The 19,367-nt window shown below is 36.5% G+C and overlaps 1 protein-coding gene across 1 annotated transcript in view; it reads left to right on the top strand.

Annotated features, from left to right (window-relative positions):
• The window catches only part of LOC111143314 (acyl-CoA dehydrogenase, long chain), a 40,621-nt gene extending 23,444 nt beyond the window's left edge, over positions 1–17,177 (top strand). Inside the window, exons 9-11 of the mRNA XM_022496976.1 lie at positions 8,237–8,364; positions 10,566–10,652; positions 16,239–17,177. Coding sequence (XP_022352684.1) covers positions 8,237–8,364; positions 10,566–10,652; positions 16,239–16,332 — 309 coding nt within the window. The 3' untranslated portion in view covers positions 16,333–17,177. The remainder of the gene's footprint in view (positions 1–8,236; positions 8,365–10,565; positions 10,653–16,238) is intronic.
• Positions 17,178–19,367: the final 2,190 nt, after the last annotated feature.

The following is a 19,367-nucleotide window of genomic DNA, read 5'->3' as shown; positions in this document are numbered from 1 at the left end:
TATTCCTTTTCATTTATGTATCATTAATTCACACATTGCAGTGATTCTTAGTGTTTGTCCTCTTCCCACAGGCATTTAGAACTGTCAGGAAGTAGAGTACACAGCAAAGGGGAGGATGGTGTTTGGTATTTGGTATTTTGGAGGCCAGTATTGTTAAATGTCCCGTAATTCAGAGATAGATTTGTAGAGCAACTAATTGTCTCACTCAAAATGCCAATAATCTCCCTTTGAGAAATAGTGATATACATAATTTATTCCTTTTTGTTTCTCTGAACAAATATGTACTGATTGCCTTCTAAAGTTGTATGCCGAAATATAGTTGGATAGGTATGATTCTGAAAATATACACTATAGGCTCCTCGCAACATGAAGTATTACTCTGTGACTTTCTGAACTTTACCCAAAGTACTTTATAGGCATACCTAGAAAATACTGCCAGTTCTGTTCCAGATATTGCAATTAAGCAAGCCTAATGAAGTTTTTGGTTTCCCAGTGCATATCTTTACACTATACTATGTCTATTAAGTGTGCAATAGCATTGTGTCTAAAAGGTGTACTACATACGGGACAGCTGGGTGGCACAGTCAGTTAGTTAAGCATCTGACTCTTGGTTTTGGCTAAGGTCTGATCTTAGGGTCATGAGATCTAACCCCGTGTGGGGTTCTACGCTCAGTGTGGAGTCTGCTTAAGACTCTTTCTCCCTCGCCCTGTGCTCCTTCCCCCTGCATATGCACTCTCTCCCCCTCTCTCTCAAAGAAATAAATAAATCTTAAAAAAAAAAAAGGTGTGCATATCTTTATTAAAAAATACTTCATTGGGGTGCCTGGGTGGCTCAGTTAGATAAGTGTCTGCCTTTGTCTCAGATCATGATCCCAGGGCCCTGAGATTGAGTCCCGCATAGGGCTCCCTGCTCAGGGGAGAGCCTGCTTCTCCCTCTGCCTGCCATTCCTCCTGCTTGTGCTCTCTCACACCAGCTTGCTCTCTCTCTGTCAAATACATAAATAAAATCTTTAAAAAATACATTGCTAAAAATGCTAGCCATCATCTAGCCTTCAGCAAGTGTTAATCTCTTTGCTGATGGAGGGTCTTGCTTCAGTGTTGATGGTTGCTGACTGATCAGGATGGTAGCTGCTGAAGGCTATGCCTTTTTTTAAGACAACAATGAACTGTATGTGTTGTGAGCGCTGTGTATTGTGTAAGACTGATGAATCACAGACCGGTACCCCTAAAACAAATAATATATTATATGTTAATAATAATTTTTTAAAAAGACAGTGAACTTTGCCACATCAATGGACTCTTCCTTTAACAAACGATTTTTCGTAGCATATAACACTTTTTTGCCTACATTTTATCCACAGCAGAACTTCTTTCAAAATTGTAATCAGTCCTCTCAAACCCTGCTGCTGTTTTATCAACTAAGTTTATGTAAAAATCTTTATCATTTGTTGTCATTTCCACAGTCTTCTCAGCATCTTTACCAGTAGATTCCATCTCCAGAGCAACTACTTTTTTCGTTCATCCATAAGAAGCAACTCCTCATCTGTTAAGGTTTATTGTAAGATGGCGCCAGTGCAGTCCCATCTTCAGGCTCCACTTCTGATTCTAGTTCTCTTGCTGTTCCCACCACATCCACAGTCACTTTGTCCACTGAAGTCCTGCATCCTTCAAAATCATCCAGGAAGGTTGGAATCAACTTCTTCGAAAACTCCCACTAATGTTGATATTTCAACCTCTTCCTATGATTCTTAAATGTTCTTAATGACCTTTGGAGTGGTGGATTCTTTGGAGAGGGTTTTCACTTTACTTTGCCCAGATCCAGCAGAGAAAATCACTGTCTATGGCAGCCACAGCCTTATGAAATGTATTCCTTAAATAACACAACTTGAAGGTCGGAATTTCTCCTTAATCCATGAGCTGCAGAATGGATGTTGTATTAATAAGCATGAAAACCACATGAATCTCATTGTGCATTGAGAATTTGGTCAGAATTTGGGTGATCAGGTGTGTTGTCAATAAGCAGTGATATTTGAAAGGAATTTTTTTCGTCTGAGCTCAACAGTGGGCTTAACATATTCAATAAAATCAACCATGTTGTACAAAGATGAGATGTTATCCAGGCTTTGTTGTTCCAGTTCTAGAACACAGGCAGAGTAGATCTAGCACAATTCTTAAGGTCCCTAGGATTTTCAGAATGGCTGATGAGCACTGGCTTCAACTTAAAGTCACCAGCTGCATTAGCCCCTAGCAAGAAAGTCAGCCTGTCCTTTGAAGTTTGAAGCTAGGTGTTGACTTCTCCTTTCTAGCCATGAAGGTTGTAGATGGCATCTTCTTGCAATATAAGGCTGGTTCATCTGCATTGAAAATCTCTCGTGTAATGTGGCCACCTTTGTTAATGACCTTAGCTGGAATTTCCGGGTAACCTTCTGTAGCTACTGCATCAGCACTAGCCGATTCCATTTGCCAGTCTACGTTATGGGGACAGCTTCTTTCCTTAAACCTCATGAACCAACCTCTGCCAACTTCAAACTTCTTCAGATTCCTCACCTCTCTCAGTTTTCATAAAATTAAGGAGAGTTAGGGCCTTGCTCTGGATTAGGTTTTGGCGTAAGGAAATGTCGTGGATGGTTTGATATTCTATCCAGACCATAAAACTTTCTCTATATCAGCAATAAGGCTGTTTTACTTTTTTTTTTTTTTTTTTTAATCATTCACATGTTCACTGGAGGAGCACTTTTAATTTCCTTCAAGAACTTTTCCTTTGCATTCACAGCTTGGCTAACTGGCACAAGAAGTGTAGCTTTCAGCCTGGCTTGGCTTTTTTCATACCTTCCTCAGGAAGTTTAATCATTTCTAGCTTTTGATTTAAAATGAGAGGCGTGTGACTCCTCCTTTCTCTTGGATTTTAGAGGCCATTGTAAGGTTATTAGTGGGTCTCATTTCAGTACTTTTGTGTCTCTGGGAATAGGGAGAAGGACAGAGATAGGGGAAGGACTGGTCAGTGGAGCAATCAGAACACACATTTATCGATTAAGCTAAACATCTTTTATGGGCGTGGTTCGTGGTGCCTCAAAACAAGAATAGTAATACCAAAGATCGCTGATTATCATAACAAATATAGTGATAATAAAAAAGTTTGAAATATTGTGAGAATTACCAAAATATGACACAAAGACACCAAATGAGCAAATGCTGTTGGAAAAATGGCACAGATAGACTTTCTCAACACAGGTCACCACAGACCTTCAATTTGTAAAAAAAAAAAAAATGCAACTTCTACAAAGTGCAGTAAAGCAAAGAGCAAGAAAATAAGGTATGTCTGTAATAGCTTTTGCTTCTGAAATCCAGCCACCACCAATTTCATGCCTTTGGCCCTATTATGGTTACTATAAAAAGTGAACCTTGTGGAGCCTGGGGTGGCACAGTTGGTTAAGTGTCCAATTCTGGGTTTCAACTCAGGATCTTGAGCTCAAACCCTGCGTCAGGCTCCGTGCTGAGCACAGATTTTGCTTAAGACTCTCCCTCTCTCTCTGGCCCTCCCCACCCTGCACACACACTCTCTCTCCCTCTCTCTCTCTCTGAAATAAATAAATAAATCTTTTTTAAAAATTCAAAAAATGGCGATGTCTGGGTGGCACAGTCAGTTAAGCATCCGCCTTTGGCTCCGATCATGGTCCTGGGGTCCTGGGATGGAGCCCCACATCAGACTCCTTGCTCAGCGGGGAACCTGCTTCTCTCTCTGCCTGCTGCTCCCTGTTTGTGCTCTCCCTCTCTCTCTCCAACATAATATATAAATAAAATACTTTTAAAAATTAAAAGTGAACCAAATAAGTGTATTTTTTTCCATCTCCTTGGAAATCTACATCTCCTTTTATGGGATTCATATTAAATTACAACAAAGATGACTATGCTATTACCCAGATTGTCTGTAATTCAGAATGTTAAGTCTGATTTGACATTGGACCTTGAAGGAATAGGAAATTGGCATAATGTTTTCCCATAGAAAAAACAAAGTTTGTAATATATGTATTTTATTAATATATATACTAAATAAATACATATATTTTGATAGAAAAAAATAAAGATAGTTTCAATCTTTTTTAAAGGATTTGAAAAGGATTATATTATTGCCTCCTTTCAAAGGTAGTTTACCAAAATGTCACTAGATGGCAGTAGCATCACTTCCACCAGTATACTAGGACTACCTGTACTATGGTTTTCTGAGTAATTATGTGTATGTTCTTAGATTTCTGAGATATTTCTTTTCTTTAAGATTTCATTTATTTATTTGACAGAGACAGAGAGACAGTGAGAGAGGGAACACAAGCAGGGGGAATTTGAGGGAGAGAAGCAGACCCCTGTTGAGCAAGCAGCTCTGTGCAGGGCTCAATCCCCAGGCCCTGGGATCATGACCTGAGCCGAAGGCAGATACTTAATGACCAAGTCACCCAGGCACCCCCCAGATTTCTGGGCTATTTCGTCTAATCTTTCTGTTTTATTGAAATAAGTATCTTTGAATAATATTTTTGTGTTCAGTCTTGGAATGTATTCAAAGAAGATGAACAACTAATATATTGCCTATACCTCCTATCCTGGAGCCAGGTACAGTATTGTTCTAGTTATTAAAATGAAATAGAAGACCTTTAAACATCATATTATACCTAGCCAAGTGTCATCTTATGATCATTTAACTATTCAGTTTCCTTATTTTCTCTATGTTATTCTTGAATTTTGAACATTGGGGCCTCTCTGCCATTTAGCTATATTCCACCAAAAAATCATATTCTTTTTAGGATGGAGACCTATCATACTTCAGTGGCAATTATAGGATTTTCGTTTCCTTTCATTCATACTCTCCATATTTGATGTCACATCTTATGATTTTCTAAAGATTAGATAATGATCAAGTAAAATTCAGATATAAATAATGATAGTGGCTCGTTATTGCATTGTTTCCATGTGCCAGAAACTGTGCCAAATGAATTCTCATTTTTTCTTCACAACTCTCTATATAATAAGCATTATATTTGCCCTCATTTTACAGGTAAGGAGAGTGAACCATGGAGAGGTTAAGCAATTTTCCAAAGATAACACAGATATTATAACTCCACAACCTACACTCTTAACTCACACCCTAGTTTTACTACCTGGAAAGTTAAAGTAGATGGAGCTTTTTTTCTTTCCCTACTTCCTTCACCCATGGGCGATGAAGTGAAAATTCAATGTTCTTTTCTGAGACAAGCTTTAGTTATTTCCTGTGTGGTATGTTCTTGATTCTAAGAGCACAGAATATTACAAAATGGAATAGGAGAGGGGAAAAAAAAGCACTTCTTCTTTACATTCCTCCAAAAAGTAATTATCCAGTTCTTAAGACCTTGAGTGGGGGGTTAATTAACTAAAATTAAATGGCAAACCTAAGATGTTATATTTTATATTTGAGTCATAATATATTAGAGTACAATTATTGGTGTTGTTTAAATGGAATATGGGCTAGGTAACCTCTCCAAAGTGTATTCCAGGTTCCATAATTCTATGATTCAAAGAGTTTTGTCATTCAGAACTCTGAAAGACACTCTGATTCACTCATTAAGTTTTGAGGATTTTCTTTTTAAATGCTAGCTGCAGTATTATCTATTAGCAATTATTAATGAATGCTTGAAAAGATTGCTACAAGTGTGTTGATCAATTACAAGAAGCACCTTGCTAATAATGTGTGGTGTAGTTATTAGCCACCATTCATTACAGAATAATTTCTGAAAGCCTGAGGCAATGTCTGCAATGAAGAGCCAGGACAATGTGATACCAAGAATATGCAAATATTTAATCTCTTTGTCCCCCGGAGAATAAATTCTGTATTCTTGGAGGCATTAATTTCTTCAAACCTGTGGACTTCACTAAATGGATTAAAGCAAGAGTTCTAAATGAGCCCATCCTGATCTGAAATTTAACTTCAGCTTCTGGAAGCTCCCAGCATTCCCAGAGAAATAGCTCTCAGGTGAGGGAATTGGGCTTAGAGATCCTGATTCTCTCACATTGTAAATAGAGCATAAATTCTCAAGTGTGCCATTACAGTGGGGAAAGAGTGAAAGTATCTTAAGAATTATCAGATTGTCAGGGTACCTGCATGGCTCAGTCAGTTGGGCATCTGACTTTTGATTTTGGCTTGGGTCATGATCTCGGGGTCAGGGGGATCAAGCCCCACCTTGGGCTCTGTTCCCAGTAGCGAATCTGCTTGGGATTCTTTCCCTGTCCCTCTGTCCCTTACCCTTGCATGAGCACATGCATTCTCTCTCTCTCAAATAAAAATACATTAAAAAAGAAAAAAAAGAATTGTCAGATTCTTGCTTATTTTCCATTGAAAATAAGTGTCATTGAACTAAACCAGGAATAGGCTTAGAGGGAATATATACTCATCTGTTTCCAATGTATAGAACATTTTTTTCCCCACTTTTTTTCATTTCTTCCATCTTTAGGCTTTCTGTGAGTAATCTTGGATGTGTGGTTTAGAAGTAGGAAACTGTGTGTTGATTAGATGGTAGAGATTTGGTGTAATTAAATATAAATGAATAGAAAGGGAGATAATGTAAGGGAAAGAGTGAGAGGGGACGAAGGTTTTGATGTGACCCAGCATGTTCTGAATCAGAAGCCAGGATACTGAGGTGGGAAAATTGTGATGCCAACCTTCCTACTGCTTGGTTTTGGAACCATTAGGTGCCAGTCATATTGTCTGTTGGGTGGAGTAAGGCCAAGGGAAAGGCAGTCAATTGGGTTTTTCACTGGAATGGTAGTTCCGTTGATACACTTCTGAGGAATCTCTTCCTTGTAGTGCCTGTTCCTCCTGACACTCAGATCTTGCCTGGTCCTGGGTCTTAATTATGTTCCTTTTCTACTCTTTTCTGGAAATGGAAAGTACCCCAACTATCCCCATCACAACGATGCTAAAAGGCTCGCTTTTGTGGTTTGAGAATTGCCGTAGCCAATAGGAATGGCAGAGCCAGCATTCTCTTGAGAATCTAGTCCCTAAAGCCTTCCTTCTGGGGACTCAGTCATGGCTTTGAACTTGCCAGTGCATAGGTAGGGCGCATTAATTTCTAGTTTGAGTTTAACTGCACCACCTCTGTCACTAACTTCCATACCTTTTATTAGTCACAGCAAAGATCTCACTCATGAATTCCATAGATTTATCAAAACTCTGTTCTATCTGAATTTCCACACGGAAGACAGAGCTAGCTGACCATAGCTGGGCCTTGAACCTAAGAGGTCAACTTGAATGGGATGTATTCAGGGGGTTACCCAAAGTGGAAGGCTAATATGTCAAATCCAAGTTCAAGAGTTGGTGCGCCAAGGAGACCAGATGTGAACTCAGAATTCAAGGTATAAGAGCCAAGAATCTGGAATAAAGACAATTTGATTGAAGTGAAAGCAGTCAAAAACACTTGGGAAAAGAGAGAATGATTTCAAAGGCTACTATAGGTTTTCTGTGGACAGCAGGAGAAAGTATATCACATTGGCCATTCCAGACCATTTAGTTCAAGTTAGAGACTAACTATATGTAGGGATGTACATAGAGATATATACATAGCGGAGAGACGTGGAAGAAATTGGAGGCTACTGGACTTTGAGCTCTTGCATGCTCTGATGCTTTTATTCTACATTCTGTAGATGCAGATTAAATACTTTGCAATATAAAATAATGTCTAATAAATATTTTTAACATTGTCCTTCCAGCTTGTTACTTTATTATTTTATTCCAAGACAAAGAAGCAGAATAATGTGTATACTTAATTTCATTAATAGAGACAAATTCTTTATAAAAAGAAGAAAAAACCAAATTCTTCATGGATTTAGATTCTGGAGGAAAATGGGTGTTTTCAACAGCTGTATTAAAGGACTATACCACCAGATGGTGCTCACCTATTAAAGCCATGCTGTTTTTCAAGCAGTTTCCCTAAATGGTCTAAATTTTTAAATCTAAAACATGAGATATTGTTTATGTATTTATCTCTTTTTTTTTTCTCTTTTAGTACAGGTTTTTCTAGCAATGAATATAGTGTGTTTTAAATTTAAGCTATTTAGTTTATCATGCCTCTTTGGGAGTAAAAAAAAAAGAACTGGTAATTCCACTTTTGTTTTGCTCTAAAGATCTTCTATTATATAATTTTTGATATGCTAGGTGACTATAAATATGCTCTTTTTTATGCTCAATTTTTTTCCTTTCATTTCCTTCAAACTTAAGACAGTACAACATAAGCTAGCAGAATTAAAAACACAAATTTGTGTAACCAGAGCTTTTGTGGACAGCTGTCTCCAGCTGCATGAAAAGAAACGTCTGGACTCTGCCTCTGCCTCCATGGCGAAATATTGGTATGCATCCTTCAATAATTAAAGCGTGGTGTTTGCACAGACTGTTATGGAATTCTTCCAACTTTAAACTCAGCCTTGAGGGTCTTAAAAGAAGAAGGCTGTGAAAATAAAAACTAACAGTAAGAACCAACTTAAAAAAAAAATACTGGAAGGTCCCATTAAGCCTATATATAATGTGCTAAAAATTACTCAAGTTGATTTAACTTTTAGCTTGTTATTGAAAATAAGATATTATATACTGAAGAAGGGTGACTGATTAGTTCATTCAAGTACGAGTTTAGTTTCAAATTATCTGACAAGTGGCCCTGTAATGAGACCAAACAAGAATAGTAAGACTTAGAATCCTGAGATTGACTCCCAATTCTTTCATTAAATAACTGTAATTAAATGTAATTCTTTCTGGATCAACATTTTGGTGTCTGTGAAATGAGTAGATTGGATTGCATTTCCCTAAAGTGTTGTCTAGATCTAAGAAAAATTTCCGAAAAATTGATTGTCCCATCAAATGTTGCACATGCTCTATTAAATGAAAGGGAAAATGTCCTATAAGTCTTGGAAAGACTTTTCACTGGTATTAAAGATGAGTTTAAAAATAAATAAGTAAATAAGGATGAGTTAATTGAAAAGAGACTCCTTGTTTTTTAAGATGCAAGAACATAATTTAAATCAGATTCTGGAAATGGGTTTGGTTTCCTGTTTTAAAAACAAACATTCTCACATCTCATTAGCCCAAAAATAACCTAGAAAAAAATTTCTGTCATTATTCATTAACTTGTGTTCAGTTCAATCAGAAATAGAATGAGGAAATATGCAGGATAACTCTTTATGTAATAATTCCAAAATAATAAAACTGCCAGGTTGAAGTTGTTGTGAAATTACTAGGAACTTGTACTTTGGGGGAGAGACATTGGACATTTACGTTTATAGCAAGTTCTTTGACCAGTTGAAAAAAGTGTAAAATATTTTTAGATAATTTTAGAAAAAGAGATATTCAGGTAGCTATTGACCTTATTGATCTTTGAAAACACTAAGTTTAAAGACGTACTGTTACTTCACATTGAAGCAGAGGAGGCAACTAGTTATAACCCAGTAAATATTTCACTAAAATCCTTACCAAATACAAAAATGTATAGAATTCCAAACATGGCTGCCCCCTGAGCCCTACCTGTTAATCATTATATTGCTGCTCTTATATTAGGAACATCCTCACCTGTCCTATGACTTGAGTTAAAAATTACTTTAAATGAGAAAATGTGGTTATGCTTACTTTTACTTTATGTTTTCCACTATTGAAAAATAGATGGAGCTCTTGGCTGGCTCAATCGGTAGAGCATGTGACTCTTGATCTCAGGGTCATGAGTTCAAGTCCCATGTTGTGGGCAGGCATTACTTTAAGAGGAAAAAAATAAAGAAAATATGTTGAAAAGCATTTTGAACTTATGTTTTTATCTTAAGATGAATAAAATCTCCACCAGTTACCTTATGAATTTTAATGGTAGTTAAAATTATTATGATAGATCAAGAATATTTCTCAAGTATTTCATATACTTTGGGAATAATAATGCCCAAATAATCTTTAACAAGTTTCCTATATGATGGTGTGTACCTTAATAGTAGTCTTCCCACTTAGGTTTTTACTTTTACTTTCAGTTTATTTCTGAAAATCCCTAAAAAAATTTTTTTTCACAGTTACTGAAATTCAATATTGTAACCTTCGGAATAAAATAAATTCAGAATTGTAAATTCAGAATTGTAACCTTCAGGTAGAATCAATGTCTTTGGAGAAAAAGACATATTACAAGGCAAAAGGAAATAGATGGGCTGTATAACTATTTAGTTACTTGGATCATACAAAGAATCTAAATTAATTAGACCAAAATCAGGTTTTTACTTTGTCCTTTTCAGGCCTAAAGTAGCCAAAACCTAATAGTCTCTGTGTTCCACATTTTATTTCTGGCCTTACCAAAAACCCAGCCAGAACTAATTGGTGAAGAAAGTATTCATTATGTGAAAATTGTTTAGAGTTTTGTTTCATACATAATTTATGTCAATCTTCTCTGGTTGGCTAATATGTCTAATTGTAATTGTTTGATAAATGTATGTATTTAAACAGTCAGAAATAATTTGTTTCCTGATTGTGAAGCGCTTTGTGAAAATCCATTTCAAATGTTCCCTTTTTGCTTTTTATTTTGGTCATCTAGGGCATCTGAGTTACAAAACCGTGTGGCTTATGACTGTGTCCAGCTCCATGGAGGTTGGGGATACATGTGGGAGTACCCAATTGCAAAGTGAGTATGATGTGAAGAAAAAGGAAAATTTCTTTACCGTACTTTCTACATTGAGTGTAGAGGAAAAAGATGTAAAATCTTTGTGTTTGTCATCTGACTACAGAGTGTGTTCAAGCAGATGAAACAGCTTCATGTTATCAGCTTGCTACTAGGATTTTATCATTTTTAAAGAAAGCACACAGAATAGTAAAGTATGGCTGTATTTGAATCATTATACAGAAGGATTAATATCACTTTCTTTATGGTCGAATGATACTGTATTTTATTGGTTAGCCATAATTATACAGGTTATTTTGACTCTTTTACTATGACAATAAATGCTGCAATAGAACACCTTTAAAAATTTGTCTTAGATACATGTGTTTTTAATTACAACAGGACAGAGTTCCAAAAGTAGTATTGCTAGTTCAAAAGTATACATATTTTAAATTTTAATACATTGCCAGATTATTTTCTCTAGTTAGTAGCAACTCATACCCAAATGAAAAAAGTTTGAGGATAGCTTATCTTCCTAAACTGTGAATGTTATTGTTTTTTAAACCTTATGCTAATGTAACAGGTAGAAAATAGATTATTATTCTTCCTTTAATTTGCATTGACTATTAATTATTTTAGTTTCCTGTGGTAAGAATATTTAACATCGGATCTACCCTCTTCACAAATTTTTAAGTGCTCCATACTGAACAGTTAACTATAGAACAACATTGTACTGCAGACCTCTGAAGCCTACTCATCTTGCTCAGCTGAAACTTTAAGCCCATTGATTAATAACTCCCCATTATCCCCTTCCTTTGTTCCTGGCAACCATCATTCTTCTGTGATTCTATGAATTTGGCTATTTTAGATACCTCATAGAGGTGGAATCACATAGTATCTGTCTTTCTGTGACTGGCTTATTTCACTTAACAGAATGTTCAAGTCCATCCAAGTTGTCGCCTACTGTAGAATTTCCTTCTGGTTTAAGGTTAAATACTATTCCATTCCATTTTCTTTATCCATTCATCTGTGCATAAACATTAGGTTGTTTCCACATCTTGGCTATTGTGAATAATACTGCAATGAACATGTGAATGCTAATATTGCTTGGAGGTCCTGATTTCAATTCTTTGCAATAAATACCTAGAAGTGGGATTTTAAAAATCATACGGTAGGGACGCCTGGGTGGCTCAGTTGGTTAAGCAGCTGCCTTCGGCTCAGGTCATGATCCCAGCGTCCTGGGATCGAGTCCCACATCGGGCTCCTTGCTCATCGGGGAGCCTGCTTCTCCCTCTGCCTCTGCCTGCCATTCTGCCTGCCTGTGCTTGCTCTCTCTCCCTCTCTCTCTCTGACAAATAAATAAATAAAATCTTTAAAAAATAAAAAAATAAAAATCATACGGTAGTTCTTTTTTTTTTAAGAATTTTTTTAAGGTTTTTATTTATTCATTTAACAGAGAGGGAGAGTACAAGCAGGAAGAGCTGCAGGCAGAGTGGGAGGGAGAAGCAAGCTCTCTGCTGAGCCAGTAGCCGGATGTGGGACTTGATCCCAGGGTCCTGGGATCACAACCTCAGCCGAAGGCAGCCACTTAACGAACTGAGCCACCCAGGTGTCCCGGTAGTTCTACTTAATTCTTTGAGGAGCCTCTATACTGTTTTCCACAGCAGCTGCCCCATTTTGTATTACCTCCAACAGTGTGCAGGGTTCCAATTTCTCCACATTCTTTTCAACACCTGTTTTCCTTTGTTTTTTTGTTAATAGCCATCCTCACAGGTGTGAGGTGATATCTCATTGTGGTTTTGATTTGCATTTGCCTGATGATTGGTAACAATGAGCATTTTTTCATATACCTGTTGGTTATTTATATGTCTTCTTTTAAAATACACTTTTTATCTTCATTTTATTTTTTAAAGATTTTACTTATTTATTTTAGAGTGCTCACGTGCTCTCATTCTCTCTCTTTCTCTCTCTCTCTCTCACACACACACAAACACACTCGCACGCACACACACACACACACACACACACACACACACACACACACACACAGCAGGGGAGGGACAGAGAAAGAGAGAGAGAATCTCAAGTCAGCATGAGCCAGATACTGGGCTTGATCTCATGACCCTGAGATCATGACCTGAGCTGAAACCAAGAGTGAGATATTCAACTGTTGAACCATCCAGGCACCCCTAAAATATAACTTTTTAGAACTAAAAAAAAATTGGCACTTCAGAAAAAAACAAATATGAAAAGGCTTAAGTTTTCATATCTTAAATTTTGATTATTCATTTTGCTCTAGAAAATTTTCCTCTTACTTAGCAATATTTTCAGTTTATAAAACTTTCTCAAGGGCGTTTTATAACTTAAACAGGAAGGAAGTCCAGTTGAGTTCTGGATCTGAGAATGTGAATGCTATGGGCTTCTAAAAACTTTTTCTCTTCTAATTTTAATCTAAATACAGACTATCTGAAGGGGAAAATTATCAAACTAGTATTCAGACTGACTTTCAAATTTATTGTTTTGGCAAACATAATTGAAAACATTTGATATACTTATGGTCTTTAATGAGGAAAATTAACATTTTAGTTAAGTTACATTAAGAACAGAAGCTCCAGTATAGATATAATCTACTAATTTTCTGTAGCCATTGGGGCAGTTCAGAAAGCTTTAATCACAGGGTATGTATAATTTATGACCTTTTATAAAAACTCAGCAACAGCTATGGCTTTTCCTTTCTTTGGGAATGTAGATATGAAGTAGCTAAATCATAGATATACATATATACATACACTCATATATATACTCATATATATATGTATATGTATGTCTATATCTTGATCTAGATATAGATACAGATTTTTTTGTTGTTGTTGTTAATCCCTGGACTTGGATTTTGGTATATCCTTTCAGAACTACTTCAAATGAGCCTTAATCAAAAGCAGATTTATTTTTTTATCTTTGTATAGTCATGAAATCAGAAATAAACACAGAGTTATGTTAGCACAAATTAAATCATCACTGGAATTTTTTTGTGTGCATTTTCATGTTATACTCAGACTATTAATGCATCTTATTCACAATATTCACAATGGTTAGAAAATAAGACCATAATGCAAATCTATATTCTTCTACTTGACTGTGCCATTACAACTTCTGCTGGAAATGTAGACATGTATTCGCTCAGTGTTTGTCTAGTCTAGTTCAGGTTCCAAAGAGGGCATATGAGGTGAGGATGAGTCCCCCACCCACATGGCCCAAGATCAGAGTGCAGAGTAAGTCTTGCTCTCTGTTTTTTTCAGAGGCCATTCCTTCAGGTCAGTAGCAAGCAAATACTGTAGCTTGATGGCTTACTTGAAAGGCCTGGTTTCAATTTGAGAGACTTATATTTCCTTTTAGGAATACTAATCCCCTTCTTGGCTGGTTTGTTAGTTCAAAGATAGTATGAACTTTTAAACTAGACTGCTATTTCTCTTCCCCAAAGATATGAGGAAAGAACTTTTCATAAGTTAGGAAGAGAGAACAGTAGATAATATCGAGCAGCTGATTAGCCACATTAGGCAGTATGTGGTTGCAGGGCACAGACTTTGATTTGAAGGAAAAAAAATCATTCTAATTGTGTTTCTTATATCCTTGGATTAAGCTGTTTTATTCGTGTGTGTATGTGTATGTGTTTTGAGTTTTGTTTGGGGTTGTTTGTTTTGCTTTTTTGTTTTGTCACCTTTTTTTATTTGTTTATTTTTAAATAACTGGTCGTAAGCATGTGAACTTGTTTCAGTCTTACTCATTAGGCTTGGGGTCTGTGAGAAGTGAGGCATGTTGAGCTATGCCATTTCAAGACTCCTCTGCACTGCTGGGGAGAATAGCCTGAGATACAGAGCTTCATCACTGTGTGGTTAAACATTCCTTCTGCTGCCCTTCTCTGTTAATTTTAGTTGATGACTTAATTTAATTAGTAACCTATAAAAGGTCTACTGATCTCTGTCTTTACCTACTCCATTGGAATTTCCTTAATGTGGAAAAAAAAAAGCCCAGTCCGAAAATTTCTAAAAGCATTGCTGAAGTAGGCTGAAATGCTAGGTAGGCTCTCTACATGCAAGTGCTGGGTTTTGTGGGCAACCATGGAAGCTGTTCAAAAGAAAAAATATATTTGAAAATGCAAATGTCTTCATATTTCAAGTTTCATCAAAAAGTAGGTATTGAGACTCTAAAATTCCTTTCTAATATACTAAATCAGTAAATATTTACAGAGTGCTCACTGTTTGCAAGGTACCATGATAAATATGGAGAGTCCAGAATTGGTCATGTTCCTAGAGAACTGACACATTTAGTTTGTTTCAGGTGTTAAATTAAAAACAAAAAAACAGGGATGCCTGGGTGACTTCATCGGTTAAGCGGCTGCCTTGGACTCAGGTCGTAGGATGGAGCCCTGCCTCAGGCTCCCTGCTGAGGGAAGAGCCTGCTTCTCACACTCTTTCTGCACCCCACCATGCTCTTGCTTGCTCTCTCTCTCAAATAAATAAAATTTTTAAAATAAATAAGAACAAAAGAATTCTATGCTTGAAAAAAAAATGCCATTGAATTTGTCTACTAGGAAAGTCCAAAGCTTATAACTAGTCCTGCATGCCCAGACCAATGAAAATATTGTGAAATAATAAAAAAGATACTTGCCAAAGTGGCAAGATACCTACATTCTCATTCCAGCCTGCCAATTATCTGTTATGTGACCAATAAATAGCAGCCATTAATTAGTACATGTATAACTGCTGCTCTGTACCTCAGTTCCTTTACGTGCAAAACTATAGTAATATTTATCCTCCCTGATGCCAGTATAAAGGTTAAAGGATATGAGAGGATAAAATGAGAGGATAAAGTGGGAGGATAAAATGAGATGAGAATAGGTAAAAACAAGTATACAGTATCATGGTTGCTATCATTCCTATTAAAAGTGAATTCCTCATAACATTTTTTTCTTTTTTCCTTTTTTTTTTTGCGGCAGTAGACTTAGGCACTCAGTATTTTAATGTCATACATTACTGGAGTGAGTGACTATTAACCATTTCCAGAAAATAAGTTACTTGTTAACTTTGTGGGAAGTAATCTTTTCTAAAGCATCAATTTATACTCCTGATGTAGCCTTGGTGGTGGGAATCTAAAGAGATATTGGGAAATAGGTACATTCTTTTCTCTTTTGTTTCCCATGAAACCAGTAGATTTCAACTTTTTTAAGGGAACATTAAAGATAACAAGAAATTAAGACATTCTGTCCATTCTAAATCCGAAATAGCCTTTTTTAGAATGCTATTATATGTGCTAAGTTTTACAAAATTAAATCAAATGAAGCATACGATTAAATGTTATTTTGAAATTATAATCTCATCAAGCAAACTAAAACAAAGCTATACAGATGATCAGTATCTTAATAGAATTTTATAATTATACAAACCTAGGTTGAATGCCATAGTGAACAAAAAAAGGAATTTATAAAGAACTTTATTATTTGGATTTCATTAAATAAATACTTTAAAGTAACTAATAGTTACATGATAAGACAAAACTTGTAATTTCCAATGTCTTTTATTTACTCATTCAGTCATCTTCTGATTTATTTAGAGCTTATGTGGATGCCCGAGTTCAGACAATCTATGGTGGTACCAACGAAATAATGAAGGAGCTGATTGCAAGAGAAATCATCCATGACAAGTAGATGTCTGCCCACATCCTGGAATCCTATTACAACTAATCTGGTTTTAAATCTACTCAAGATGAAATGCAACCTGGCAAGGGAGGAAATGCTAAACATGTTTTTATATGCTCTCTCTATAGGAAGAGAAATCAAATATGAAATTAATACAGTAGTAGGAAAAACTTTGAATTCGAAGATTCTGAAATTCTCCAGCATAAGGTTTAACTTTTCATTTTTTACATAGCTAAAAGGCAAACATTTTCTGACTCTAGAAACCTTGGTTTTTGGTTCTCCCTAAAATTCTAAAAAAGCATAATTGCTTTCAAATTGGGGCAGCAACAGTTATGTTACTATTACTGTTTATAGTAACATTAATAATAGTTACAGCACATTGACTTTGAAAGGGAAGGATAAATATACAACGTAAATGCTTTCTACCACCCTATCCTAACTAACCCTGTTTTTAAGCAGTGGCATCATTTCTTCAAACAAAAGCTTCTGCAGGGTCCCTGATGAATGAAGAGTTGAGTTTGTGGAAGCAGGATCTTTCTGCCTTGCTGCCTTGGAACAGCTAGGACTCAAGCTGAGCATTTGCCCAGCCCCACCCAACTAGAGAATGTGGTCACTTCTCCCATTTAACACCTGGGATTTCAGCAGATTTCATCCCAGTTTCATTTATAGGCAAACACAGACTAACTCATCATCCTTTAGTTTCAATATATTGGTATAGTTTATAGGTATCAAAACAGTGACTTTTATTTTGGAACAGTGTACATTAAAAAACTAGCAAATACTTTGTGTCTTCTGTAAGCCAAACTGAAAAATATGATGGCAAACGAAACTGGCAAGATCCCTGCTAATAAGTGAATAAACAAATAAGTTGCAAAAATAAAGGAGGAAGTACATTAATAAACAAGAAAATTTCAAGTCATGATAAGTACAATAATAACAAAGTAATCATTTAAAACGGAAAATGAGGGAGCACTTGGCTGGCTGGTGCACTCCACAGAGCATACAACCCTTGCTTTTGGGGCTGTGAGTTTAAGCCCCATGTTGAGTATGGAGATTACTTAAAAATATGATCTTTAGGGGCACCTGGGTGGCTTAGTGGGTTAAGCCTCTGCCTTCGGCTCCAGCCCTGGTCTCAGGGTCCTGGGATCGAGCCCCACATCAGGCTCTCTGCTCAGTGGCAAGGCTGCTTTCCCCCTCTCTGCCTGCTTCTCTGCCTACTTGTGATCTCTCTCTGTCAAATAAATAAATAAATCTTAAAAAAAAATAAAATTTTAAAAAGTGAATAAGATGGGAAAGTGTGGAAACATTTGATTTGATACTTAAAAGTAATTACTACCCAAAAACAAGCCATGTTATCTATGAAACAATGAATAAAGATACTTTTAAAGGAAACAAATAAAGGTATAAACTTCAAAAATGTAAACATTTTATTTGGTGCTGTTGGTATTAAACACTATTTTTTTAATGCAACCATTACAACTGGGTAGAGCAGAGGGAAAAGAAAATACCTTGATGTCGTTCTTTCCTAGAATTCTGCACCTTTGATTTGCTCTTGGGTAGAAGTTTGTATGATTGCCACCCGGAGTTCTTGTTCATATGCATTAAATACCGTGCAAAATGGGTTTAAAATAAATTTCTATTAGATTACAGTATTCGTGGTTTTCATCTCCCCCCCATTACCAGGAAACCAATATAGGATTAAACTGACTGACCCAGGGCCTCTCAGCCCATTTTCCTTCCTTTCTCAGTCATACAGAAACTTTATTTTGGGAGCATACACATAAAAAGTACATTGGCATAGTAGGAAAAGCCTACTATGTGGATGGATAGGGACAGTCCTGGATTTGAATAATGACTCTACTTTACAGGAGCCCTTGGATCTTGGGCAAGTTCTTTTAATGTCTCAGGATTCTTTCAGGTGCAAATGACAAAAGAAAACTTTATTCGTACTATTGTGAGCACAAACTTAATGTGCCAGCTTAAAAGGATTGTGGAGGGGCAGTAGGGTGGCTCAATCAGTTAAGTGCCCAACTCTTGATTTTGGCTCAGGTCATGATCTCTGTCAGGGTCATGAGATTGAGTCCCTCATCCACGCTGGGCATGGAGCCTGCTGAAGATTCTCTACCTCCTCCTCCCCACTGGCCAAAAATAAAGATAAAAGGATTGTGGAGTAGTTCAACAATCCAAAGAACTATAGGAACGAGGGTCCCAGAGCCTTGATTTGGGGCTTAGCCAGCACTTAAACTGTAACCATGTATTTTGTTTTTATTTCTATTTTTATTATTATTTTTTGCAAATAGGTTTAATGGACCCTGTAGAGAAATTTCATTGCACAGTCTGTTAAAATGACCTTGGGCTTCTCTGGGCCTACAGCCTTCAGCACAATGTCATTATAAGGTAGAGGAAAGGTGCATTATGATTGACAATCTCATCAGGAATACACAGACAGGGGGAGGCAGTTCCTGAAGCGAGAGTGGTTTTATCAAAAGCAAAGGAACAGAAAAGTCTGCTGGGAAGACCTAAATCATACACACACAAAGCTATTACAGTCCACTAGAGCTAGGAATAGGTTTGGGTAATTTATAGATCTCAGAGAGTGAAAGGATTTCTAAGATAGGATATTTTCTTGGAATAGTGTCTAGGATGTTTTCTATCTCCTAGATTTATTTATTTTGTCTTGCCAACTTCTCTCTTCTTCTGGGACCCTAAAGAGGTATGTGTTGTATCATGGGCTTAAAGCTGAAAGAAAAAAAAAAAAAGTGGAGGGGGGGATTCAGAATGTGTTTCTTAACCTTTGATTTAGTTTTCATTTCTTAAATAGCTAATCTTTGTGTTTTGCTTGTGTGACTTTGATTGTTGTCCCCTAGGGAGGGAATTTGTCATCATGTATGTCACGCTGTGCTAAGTGCTCAAGAAATGATAAATAATAATAATGCGCAAAAGAACAGACTGGCCCAACACAGCAAGAGAGCTACACTGTGTAAATAATTAATGAGAATCAAAAAGCCTGAGTAATTTTGTTTTTTAGCTGAGGTTTTTAGAAT

The sequence above is a fragment of the Enhydra lutris genome, unplaced genomic scaffold (genome assembly GCF_002288905.1).
Source record: "Enhydra lutris kenyoni isolate GAN:26980312 unplaced genomic scaffold, ASM228890v2 scaffoldscaffold1, whole genome shotgun sequence".
In the NCBI taxonomy this organism is placed as follows: domain Eukaryota; kingdom Metazoa; phylum Chordata; class Mammalia; order Carnivora; family Mustelidae; genus Enhydra; species Enhydra lutris.
Note: the sequence above shows the minus strand (reverse complement) of the source record. Positions and strands in the feature narration are given on the sequence as shown.